Source organism: Drosophila nasuta, chromosome 2R (genome assembly GCF_023558535.2).
Source record: "Drosophila nasuta strain 15112-1781.00 chromosome 2R, ASM2355853v1, whole genome shotgun sequence".
NCBI classification, from domain to species: Eukaryota; Metazoa; Arthropoda; class Insecta; order Diptera; family Drosophilidae; genus Drosophila; species Drosophila nasuta.
The window spans coordinates 7,669,367-7,681,731 of record NC_083456.1 but is presented as its reverse complement, the minus strand read 5'-3'; the positions used below and the strand labels follow the sequence as shown (position 1 = coordinate 7,681,731).

Genomic DNA, 12,365 nt, shown 5'->3' with positions numbered 1-12,365 from the left:
GGAATTTTACTGAATAGGCCACACTAAAAACCAGTGCTGTAAAATATTCAGTAACAGCTGATGCTGATTGTTTTATACGCTGCACTGTTGTAGGTTAGGTACGTTGTATAATGACAATTTCGTGAATATATCTAAGCTTGCTTAGTAAAAACAAAATTAAAATTCGAATTTTGACTATATATTAGTGAAACGTTCAACGTCATGGCAAAGTATATCGCACAAATTATTGTGCTCGGTGGACAAGCCATCGGACGAGCGTTTGCCAAAGCTCTAAAGCAAGAGATTGCCGCTTCACAGGAGGCCGCCAAACGAGCCGGTGGAGGTAGACAAGGAGACAAGAGTGCAGAGTCTAACTTGCGCACGGGTAGGTTTAATATCCTAGCTAGACACGAACATCTAAATTCACAATTTTATTTTTACAGGTATGACGCTGGAGGAGGCCAAACAAATACTAAACGTGGAAGACCTCAAAAGTGTAGACTGCATTACGAAGAACTACGAACATTTGTTTAACGTTAACGAACGCAGTAAAGGAGGCTCATTTTACATACAATCCAAAGTCTTCAGAGCCAAGGAACGTCTGGATCAAGAACTCAATGCGCAACAACAAAATCAAAAGCCAAAGGCTGAAGAACAGGCGGCGGCAGAGGAAGCGCCTCAGAGCAGGGCAAGGCAAAGGCGTTGAGCGATTTTTGTGCTTTCTACCTCTAAACGAAGCTAGTTGTAGTTCGTAATTGATTAAAATAGTTGTTAAGTAGAAGAAAAGACGGCGTTTCATGTTTTCCATTCTGTAAATAGATTTTGTTTAATAAACAAAAATACTGCTTATTGGAATCGCGTGTTTGCAAATGAACAGAATGTTATTAACAGTGCTGTTATTGTACTCGCTGCGTCGTAGGTGTGACCGCGGCTTAATCCTTAACAAATTTACCTCTAGTCTAAGATAAATGTACTGGTCTTAATAAATATAGCATTTTGAAAAATTATTTGATGTTCTATTAGGCCTCAATATAAATGCAAGAAAAAATACCGAATATAATAAATTATGGTCACATCTAAAATCAGCTGTTTGTGGGCAGCACTGGAAAATAAACTAGAAGAAAGACAAGGCTAAAGAAAAGTTCAAGCTACGCAGCTGTATTGTTATTGTTGTTAAATATACATTTGATTTGTGTACTATCAGACGTGTCAATTGTTTGTTTAATTTGTGGCTATTGAGCCACCACTAACGACGCAAAACAGCTGGCACATGCGCGACATAGAGAAATTCCAGCACAAAGGAAACGCTGAAAACAACCACCAACTTTCCATAGAGTAGGTGGCAGGCAAGTCGGTGTCTCAGCATTTCACTTGGAACTCTTCTGGTGAGAGACAGAGAAAGAGAGAATAAACTAAGCAACCACCAAACGAACGGTATTTGAGCAAAGAAAATTCCGCTGCTCAATCAGTTTTCAGAGGACCTTCGACACAGGCAGCCGAAAATTCAAGTTTTGCTCGTTTTAACTAGCAGACAAGACAACAAAAAAAAAAATATTAAAAAAAAACTCTTAACTCAAGTGGTAATTTACAACGTTACGTTATATCTCTAGTATAAAAGGAGTCGTAGTTGTAGACGGAAACCTGAAAGACACCAACCAATAAAAAAAGAAGCAAGCGTGGCATAATATCGATTATCGCGACATTTTCACAGTGCGAATTATTTTGACAATTGCCCTCTAAGTGTTGTAAATTTTCAAACAATTTAAATTACAATTGATTTGCCTATATAGTAGTATATTGATTTTCTTTGCCATTCGCATTAGCCAGTAAAAAATCTGTATTGTTTTTCCCCATATTCAATTCACAGCGTGCAAACATAAATTTAACGTAAAATAGCAAAAACGCAGCAATTTACATAACTTACTCGTCGTCGAAAGTGAAACTACATTTGCAGTGCAAAAGAAAAACCTATTACAAAATTCCTGCCAAGTGTAATAAAAGTTGGCGATAGAGGGAGACACAGTAGCGCAGAGAGCAGCAGCAGCAGCGACGTTTGCAGAAGAACACGATTAACAGAGAGAACGTGAGAGAGTCGCACACACTCATTCAAAAGGAAGAAAGAGAGCAACAACGCGTGTGAGAGAGCGAGAGATTAAAAGCATCTAGCAAGCGCCTCCTTTACAAAACGTGCGCACGTTTCCTTTTGTGGAGCTTTCGTCGCATCGTCGTCGACATCGAGACATCGTCTTCGTTCGTTTTGTGTATTCTCGACAACGCAAAGCTAATCCTTTCAAGCACTACACACACACACAGTCGAATTAAACACACACAGAGACGCGCGCGCACGCACACACAGATAAAAGACAAACATGTTTTCGGGTCTAACAAATCAATTCACCTCGCTGGTGGGCGCAGTCAAGGGCGGCGCTGGCGATGAGGACGTTCCAGTACCCACAGGCGGTGATGCCGCAGCTGCAACCACATCTTCGACTGCTGCCGAGCCAGTGGCCACATCAGCGGAACAGGATGCTGCTGCAGCCGCTGCCGGTGGCGAAGGCATTGAAGGCGAGGAGGGTGCCAAAAGGTAAGTCTCCACTTTGCCATTATCACAATTTACTCGCTCTTTGTTGACTTTCAAGACAGATAAGCATTATGTTTTTGTTTTCATTTGTTTTTTGTTATACCAGTTGCCGTTCAAGGCCAACTCCCCTTATCTTGCTTTAAAGTTCCATAACCCATTTGGCATTTGAAATCACAATTCGCTTTGTTCTGTTCTGTCTCCGGTTTGGAACCCATTTGGCGTGCTCCAGTATTAAGTGGCGTGCCAATTTGACCTTGCAATTTGTACCTTTTAGCATTTCGCCAACCCTTCTTAGACCATTTGCCCTGCTTTTAGCCATGAATGCAATTCACGTTCCGTTCCGTTTCGTTTCGTGACTGAACATAATTGCTTTAACTGCAGGCGAATAGGTGATAAATTTGTAATATAACTTATAGGCGCCAGTAAGTAGATTTACTTGCTTCTATACTGAATTTGATTGATTACCCAGAATGGCCTTTAAGCATTTATAAATTGCATTATTCATATGGCGATTAAATTGTTTTACTGACTGGTTCACATGACATGAAGTTCACAATATCAGAGATATGTTTCTCATTATCCATGGATTTGATTACACTACTGACATTTTTCGCATTCTTTAATAAATATGAATAGATTTCTATTTTCTTTCTGGTTTTAAGAAAGTTTTAAGAACAAACATGCGGTAGCTGAAATTTCCGCATTTTTTTGATTTACTCAAATATTTTTGTAAAAAGTAAATCCTATTAAAAATGAAAGTTGAGTTTGTTCAGAAATTTATTCCAAACATGTCAGGAATATCTTAAGAACAAAAATGTTTTTTTTTTTTGTTCAGAATATGGAATATTTAATATAAATCTCAAACAAGATTCCTTGGATTCTTAAACGAAAAGCTGCCTAGTTGCACACATGTTTCTAATGCTGCTGCTTGATCTCTGTGCACATTGTGTGTACTGTAATTATTTTATTTTGGCTTAAAGCAAATGACAACATAAGTCCAACTGATGGGCTGTTAATGCCACAAGTTGCTGCCTAATCCTTGAGACAAGCGAAAGCCAAGCCAAGTCAGCGTTGCTCACCCCATCAAATACCATTTTTCACTTAATTTGGCACATTAATATTTAATTGTGTGTGTGTGCGTGTGAATGTATGTGTGTGTGTGTGTACGAAGCCAATTCTGAGCACGTTTCGCGAGCATCCTTTGCCAGCTGCCAACAGCTGCTGGCAGACTTTGAAGATGCCTGCTCGACCAGCTCTATATGGTCTACACCTGATACAGAGCCTCTACTTCACCCTCCCCACCTCTCTTGCCCACTAACCTTATATCAGCTCCTCTCCTACCCTCCCCCTTGAATTGGCTTTCACTATCAACTGACATTGACAAGTTGGACGAGTGTGTCGCGAGCATCGTATCCTTTTTCCGCTTTTGTTTCGCTTCACACAAATTGCACGTGTACGTGGCTATGCATAACCACAAAATGTTGAGTCATGCTCCCCACCAACCCACCCACCTCATCACCACATGCGCCGTTTCCATTCAGTTTTTTGGCCACTTTTGTAGGACCACACAAAAAAAAAAAACTGTCACCAATGTCAGAGGCATTTGCTCCACGCTGAGCAGAAAACCAGCAGCAGCAGCAACAGCAGGACAGGATTCTGGTGGTTGCTTTCCAGTTTCCAGTTGACTTTTGCTCGTTTTGCGGATCGATACCAAAGAGCCAGACCACACACAGAGCGAGAGCGAGAGAGCAACACACTGAGAGAGAGAGAGTGGGCAACATATTCGCGTGTTTTCTCTCTCGCTTTTTCGGTTGTTTCTGCAAAACACAACGAAATGTGCACATGTGATGTCCTCACACCAGGACAGCAAAAGGACGCTATCGTCGCCTTCGCCTCGCATCGTCTCGCCTCGCCTCGAAGAGTTTTCTTCTTGTTGCTTGGCGTTCTTTTGCCAGCCTATTTAATAATTGTGCATTCAGTAAACGTGGCCTGGGATATTAGAGAGAATCTGACGCCCTCCTTAACAGTAACAGCAATCAACGTTAAATCTCTATAATTTTCGTTGAATTAATTTATTTAATTTTGGCTGTCATGCATAAATGCTGCTCATTATACTGACAAATGGGGGCATTGCAACCCACGGAATTCTACGAATTACACTTAAATTCCATCTACTTTTAGGCATACATTTAAATAATATTTTTGTGCTGAACTCATAAAGAGTAAATCATGGAGAATGTTGAAGAATACTACAGATTATAATTGGTTAAAGTTCTCAAAATATATTTACAAAAATTTAAACATCTCAAAGTTACAATTGTGAATATTTTTCAGTTACAAAAATAATTTATTTTATTTATTACCATTTTATTGAAAATAGAAGATATTATGCTAATAGCATAAGACATTTTTGCAAGTTAATTTTTTTTAAATTACACAAAAAGTATTACAGATAAATTTAAAAAATCAATGTAAGGAACTCAATATAAGAATCTTTGAAGGAAAAAATATTTACAATAATCCTCAGTATTTTTATTTATTGGCACTTTCTTATTTCATAAAATTCTTTCTGTTATGACCGCATTTTATTACTTAGAAATAACATAATATCAAATAGAGCAGAACGAGAAAGTTTTAAATCAAACTAGACATTTGTCGTCGTATACTTAAGAGTTTTCACCATAATTGTGTGCAAGTAACTGTCGTAAAAACGTCTTTGCGAATTTGGAGCGAAACGCAGCGAGAGTTGAGTGCGGAATATTGGCATGTTGGCCTCAATTCTCGATTCGTCCTGCGGAGCCTTCACCTGTATATGCGAGGACGTCAGGGCCAACGTTGTTGGCTTTGCCATTTGCGCGCTTTCAAGGACATTTACACTATTTGCAATTGCTCTCTTTAACTATGTGTGAGCTCTCTGTCTGTGTATGTGTGTGTGTGTGTGACTCTGCGCCCTTGCATTTTGTTGTTGGCTGCGTAATTCTAAAATTATGCTAAAAGAAAAAGCAAAAACAAACAGAAATGAAAACAAAACGTACACTCAAATTGCTCGGCAAATAAACAGGACGAATAAATGAATGCTTTCAGCGTTGCTAAGAATTTCAAATTCTCTTTGTGCACAAATAAAAAAAAAACAAAAATAAGAAGAAAACTTGTTATTTATAACATTTGTTATGCATGTGTGGAAATTCTAGAAAAGTTTTGATTAAATCTAACAGTGAAATTACCCATTTTTATTACTGTTGTTGTTGTTGGGTCATTTCAAAGTGAAACTCACACAAATATTTGCATTTCAATCGATTTAAAATTGAGTCGGATTGCTTGCCAATATCCAATTTCCAATCAGATGCGTGTTTGCGAAATGCGTGGGAATAGCACACGTTGAATGTCAATTTTATTGTGCAAACAACAAAGAAACCCAAAGAAATTCATATTCTATATATGAATTGCCATCTCTCTTTTTAATATCCAAAGCGCATTCAAATAAACGAATTTTGTGGAAACCATATTAGTATCTTTATGTAGAGAGCTACTAAAAATATTCATTTGTAATATAATGTTTCACTTTTCCAATATTGATTATGCATTTTTGCACCATTGACAACTGAGAGATGATGGCTTCAAATTCAATTAGTTTTTAAACTTACTGCCATATTCAATATATCAAAATCTAATTCATAATTGAAGCAAAACAATATACTAAATGTGTAACGCAATTCCAAAAAATTAGGAAAGCTATAGTCGACTGTGATATGCCCGCTAACTATTTATAATAAAAGCAACGTCAATGTATGACGTTTCATTCTTAAATAATACCGAATAAACCTACAAAAAATACCAAAATATTTCGAAGTCGATATTTAGTATATACCTAGATATACTATTACTTTTTATATGTACCAAAATATACCATATTATCAACGATAGCATCTAAAACGCGACGGCAGCATTCGTTTTTGACATACAAAATGATTTCTTAAATTTCTTATGTGTAGCGGGTATAAAAAAACCTAAACTAAACCTAATTTACTTTTTAAAAAAGTTAGTACAATCAGTATATTTTACATATCGTTATTAACAATGGATTTCTAATTAATATAACCAAATTTAGAAACACTTGTAAAACAATCACATGTCAAATTATGTCTAAACTTTGCAATAAAATGCGACAACTAATTGCTACTCTGTAGAACGCATGCCCAATGTCCATATTAAAACACAATTAAGCTGCGGCAAATCGTGCTAATTAGTTGGACAGAGGCATGCGAAAGTGTATCTGTTGGCAACAGACAGTCCGCATTTAAATCCGTCAAGGACTTCAAGGTTTTCACGAACTTTTCGTAGCCTACATTTGGGCGCAGTTCTTTATGTAAGCTTGTCTTTGCTTAGACAGCTACCTGCGGCAGCTGTGTATACGCCAACACACGGGGCACAACACACAATCAAATCAAAGCGATGGCCTCAAAATAAATATATAAATAAATAAATAGAGCAAAGGCAAGGCTGAGGGAATTTATTGTCGCGTCGGCGGGGACCCCAAAAGAAAAGACAGTTGGCTTGCAAATAAAAATAAAATGTTGTGCTGAATTGAAACGTTGCCAAATCAAACGCAAAGACCACCAACAACTTGAGGCTATTTAAATTTAAGGACGATATTAAAATTTTATGCCATGCAGAGCAGCAGAACATTGGACACTCGGACAGCCGGACACCATTGGACACCACTCACTGCTCATGTCCGTCGCTATCGGTCCGTCGGCGGCGTGGGTGCTAACGACAAGTCGACTGCGGATCCGGCATTTGGCATTTCTGGCAAATTAACGCGGTGACAACGACCACCTACAATTCAGTCCGGCAATGCGGGCAACCAATTTCCATTTCATTTCTTTTTTCTTTTTTTGGTTTACGTCAAGTGGAGTCCAACGAAAAACGAAAAAAAAAATGTTGGCACAATTTCGTTTTTATTTCATTTCGGTGCCGACTCCGCCTTCGCTTAATTGCCAATGCAGCATAAGCCTGAACCAAAAGTGTGCAATATAAATAATAAATGCGAATTCGTTCAACATTTCACTTCTGCTTTTGTTTTTGTTTCTGTTTCGAGTTCGGCTGCTTCGTTTAATTCAATTAAAACTGGCTTCGTTTGCTTCCTATTAACTTATGTATTTAAGTCGAACTTTTTTTTTGGCATCAAATAAAATGTTGCTCGGACTTTTCGTAATTCGCTTTGTGTATTGGTGCCATAATTATCAATTCATAAAAGTGAAATGAGTGTAGGACACTGAAAGGTCAGACATTTCGCATTGACCCTTGAACGACCAAGTTCGATTTCCGTTGGGATTCGAGAATGAAATAACTAATGAAAGGTCGTGCCTCTATTTCGCATACTGGAATGAGTTTAATCATATGCTCGCATTTATTATTTAAATTTATAGACGTCGTTCTTAGTCCTATTTGAATACTGAATTTCTAGTGCAAATATTTAAACATCTATATGTAAACCCAATTTCAATGCCTTTTCACAGAAGAATCATTTTATTTTAGAATTTATAATTAAATACTTATAGTTCATTTCAATTATTTATATACTGTATAGCTGCGTCCCCATTAGAGTTCGGGGCCTTCAAAATAAAATACTCTTCTCGTGCAGTATTTAAAATATGCCATCAATCGATATAAATACTGTAACCATAAATTCCTTTCCTCATTTATGCAGTTTCAGCAACATTTCAATGAACCATATGGCAGTTAATCAGAGAGCAAAGGCAAAGCCACAAAACGAACGTTCCATCAATTTTCTGACTTTTTTCAATTCAATTTTATAAACACAATGTTGCGCATGCTTTTGACCTAACCGTTAGCCTACTTTTGATTGGAGAGCAATTTTACATCACTAGCAAGTCAATTATGCCGCAACAAGAAACAGCTTTTGGCAGCTGCTGTTTATAGGCAATTCTAAATTTTTGGCAATACCCAGATTAGGTTTGCATAACATATAGCTGAACCTTCAGAGCATCGTCGTATATAGTGGGATAAAAGAAATTAGGCGGAGGCCAGCATATGGACGAGGTTGGTGAAAACATATGCTAACATATCCCGTGTTGTGAAATAAAGATAAATGAATTGTGCAGCAGCGAGCACAAAGGGCAAAGTGCACGGAAGTAGTGAAGAGTACAGGAAACAGGAAAAACAGGCAAAAGTTACGCTTTTCATAAAGTTGGCCAGCCCCTGGAACAGACTAAAGCGTATCAAGACATAAATATTAACGCACGGCGGAAGTGACAGCCAAAGTAATGCCAACAAATGATGTGAAAGTACAGAAAAAAAGAGGAGAATAGGAGAACGAGTGGGCGATAAAGTCTATGTGTGCGTGTGTGTGTGTGGTTGTATTTGTAACTGTGTTGGTGTTGAGACAATGCACGCACACACATAAAAACTGGCTGCCAAAATGCTACAAAGTAGCAAATTACGCCGTATCGTAAAAGTGCTGCAGCTACGTGTTTTGTTTGCCTTTTGCCTTTGTGCTCTACTTTAACTTCAACTTCTGGCTTTGACTCTGACGGTGACAAGCGCGAGGAAAGGCGACATTTTATTTATGTTTCCATGCTGAAATACTAGAAGTTTTTGGCAAAAGTAAAGTGCATGAAACTGACTCGGAAACAGTTCACGAAAATGGGGAAACAAAACTTTTGAGTCCCGCTTTCGAGCAATTCTATTTTACAAATGCAGCGGATAATAAAATGTAATCCCAAAACTATTATTTGTTGTGAATATTGTTTATTTAAATAGCACTCTTTAAAAAGTGTGATAGATAAAAAATCTATTCCATTCCTATTATATAGAATTGATATCGCTTGTATTTAATAGGTAAAGAGATTGTGATTGATTAAAATGAAGCGATTTTCATTTTTAAATACATTCAATTCAAAATTATCATTACTAAAGCATACTTTTTATTAACTTAACAAAAAAATAAATATAAAATCCCAATTTTCAAACAGATTTTATAATAAAAGCTTCATATATTTCGAATAAAAAGTAATAAAATCTTAACTACTCTCAATAGCATCAAATAATAAAATATAAATTACTAAAAACTATACATTAAATTACAGTCTTCTAAAAATATATACCTATATATATGAATGAATGAATATCTTAAATATTTACGGATAGAAATGAAGTGCAACCAAAATGAATGTACATATTAAATGAAAATTCCTGAAGAAAGTAGTAAATTCCTAAAGCATCGAATTAATCTTAAAGTCATTAAGAGTAACTTGCTTTAAAAATTGATTGAGATTTTCAATTTGCTATCTGAATAAGTATTTGTATGTACAGTATTTGCATATGTAATCGCATCATCCAAAAGTTACTACATGCTCGCATGTGTTTTATGTGTACTCAGCTAATTTTTCACATCTATTTTGCCGAGATTAGAATAATAGACATACACTCTCTACCAAAAAAAAAAAAAAAGTAAAACAGACACACACACAAAGCGTTGCGTTCAAGCGAAAACTGCCAGTCATTGTTATAGAAAGGTTTCAGTAAATAATCCAACTCAACTCAAACCACCCAACGAAGCTTCCAACTCATCTATGTTATGTGTCGAGAGGCAGCCAAACGGAATACTTAAAAATTAACATAAAACTCGCACGCTCTATAAAATGCCAAATTGCGTTTGATAAGCGCGCACTCACTAAAATTTTGAAATTATTATTCAGATGATGGAGGAAGAGCGAGAAAGAAGGATGAGGATTGAGGGGGGGACGGGGTTAGGGCTTTGGGTCTGCTGGGGTTCTATTTGCATAGCGTTAATGGCTGCTGACTGCCTCTAAAAGCCAGCAGTTGCTGCTCATGTGTTGTAGCTGTCAGCTGGTGGTTGATGGCTGGGGGACGGCATAAAAAGGTCATCCCGAGTGTAAAACTCACAGCCTGAAGCTGAAGCGTAAACGTTGGCCATTTTATTATTTGCCAGCTGTTTGTGCCTTTCCAACACAAAAGCGGAATAGCTAACACATTAAATGTGCGCAGCAGTTGATGGACGTTACTTGAATCGAATCAAGTTCTGTACAACGTTTAAACGTTTTAAAGATGTCAGGCACACTCTGCGTATACACGATTTTTGCCAGCGTCTTTTCTGCCTCGCTTTGTTTTTCGACATAATGCAATTCTGTGGCCACAACTGCGCATCGTCTATTGGCGTTGCAAATGTGTTTACGCTCCGAATGAAATACACGCCTAACTCAATTCCCATTCTAAATGCCGTCGGCATCGTCGAAAGGACCAAAGTCATCGTCAGGCTTCTGTTCTGCTCTGCTCTGTTCTTTGCTGTTCTGAGTGTGGCTGCTGTCCATGCTCTGGCTGCCATCATCATCGCCATCGTCGTTGGCAATTTAATTTGCTGTTCCGCGCCCGTCACTAACGTGCGCAATTAATTCCGTCAACAACAGGCAGCCAAAGGAGCAGGACAACACCTTCCGGCCATGTTGTCGCCTTCAGTCGCCTCGTTTTTGGTTTTTTACTTTCTGCATGCGCAATTTGCAATTTTATGTTTACACCAAATATACAACGCAATTCCCTCTGTGTGTGTAGCAACTCTTTTTCTAATTCTTTGGTCCCTTCTCTTTGGATGCCTCGCGTTTAATCTAATTGTTATGTTTTCGATATTTTTTGGTGACCTTTTCAGTTGTGGTTCGCATAACTTTTAATGGCATCGCCTTCAGTATCCTGTATCCCTTTTTGCCTTTTAGATGGTAATCAAGTTTAAGCTTAAATTGAAAAGCGAAACACGACACTTTTCAAAGGAGTTTGCCACACTCAAGCAGCGTTCTAAAAGTAAATTGAACTTGATTATTGCCAGTCGAAAGTGTGTTTTTTACGATGCTTGCAATGCAGTTGAATCGTGTAGTCATCTAAATAAAATTCTTCTATACGCTAACGAGAAGTTCCACCAAAAGAAAACTGTTTCAAATAAATTCAGTTTTCTAAAAATTGCTTTTACCTGTAATGCAAACAGATGTGTTGAAGATTAGCTGAATCAAGTGTTCTCTTAAAATATACCAAATTAAATTACTCAAAAAATAGTAAAATATACCGAAGGTTAGTTTTGGTATATAAATATACTATTACATTCATAGTGTACAAAATATACCGCACATATGTTACGTAACGTACCATCTAAAATAACTTCTACAATTTTTAACAAATCACAACCAAATTTTTCTATCCGCTACATAAATTTCCTGCCTTCTACAGCGGCTATAAATATGCATTAAGAATCGTATTATTGTTGTCACATATTTTGTTATATACTGAATCGGTATCCTTATGTGCTTCATATTAAGCAGAATGGCAAAGAGTTCCTAATTGCTTTGAGGCTAATGTGTGCATGCCAAGCACAAGTTTTAGTATACTATGCATATATGTATGCCCAACAAATAAATCTATCTGTTTTTCTATTACATTATTTAAATCTGAGTATTTAATTTTTGGTCTAAGCGAACTTGCACGCTTTGCCGAATCCCCTGAGGCTCGTTACCTGTGCTTATGCCGGCCACACAAACTACAAACAACCTCTTGAATTATTAGGGGCAAACTTGTTGTCGTTTTGGGGCTGTTCTGACTTCTGACTTGACTTGACTTGGCTTGACTGTTGTGGACTTGAGTGCAGTTGGCAGGCAATCAGGAAACTGCAAACCTTTGTCGATTTACTTGCTGCTAGAATATGTATTTTCAAGAAACTTATTAAACTTTCATGCTGGCAAAAATGCTTAAGGGCAGCTCCGCGTCCCGTGCGTCACAACAA

General features: G+C 37.5%; 2 protein-coding genes across 17 annotated transcripts in view; both read left to right on the top strand.

Moving 5' to 3' along the window:
* Positions 1-54: 54 nt before the first annotated feature.
* On the top strand, positions 55-834 carry LOC132784234 (mitochondrial import inner membrane translocase subunit Tim16). The gene is made up of 3 exons (XM_060789711.1): positions 55-98; positions 186-364; positions 423-834. The coding sequence occupies exons 2-3, from the start codon at positions 202-204 to the stop codon at positions 683-685; spliced, it is 426 nt and encodes a 141-aa protein (XP_060645694.1). The 5' UTR covers positions 55-98; positions 186-201; the 3' UTR covers positions 686-834.
* A 254-nt stretch (positions 835-1,088) lies between these two features.
* LOC132784230 (synapse-associated protein of 47 kDa) overlaps positions 1,089-12,365 on the top strand; it is a 36,086-nt gene continuing 24,809 nt past the window's right edge. For 8 of the 16 annotated variants that reach the window (XR_009632240.1, XM_060789707.1, XM_060789695.1 and 5 more), the window contains exons 1-2: positions 1,090-1,364; positions 1,847-2,563. Coding sequence is in view for 15 of the 16 variants with exons in the window: in XM_060789707.1 (XP_060645690.1) it covers positions 2,349-2,563 (215 nt within the window). In the remaining variant the exon portion in view is untranslated. Of the gene's footprint in view, positions 1,365-1,395; positions 1,560-1,846; positions 2,564-12,365 lie in introns of those variants that run through there. The other 8 variants (XM_060789701.1, XM_060789700.1, XM_060789698.1 and 5 more) reach the window with 2 other exon arrangements.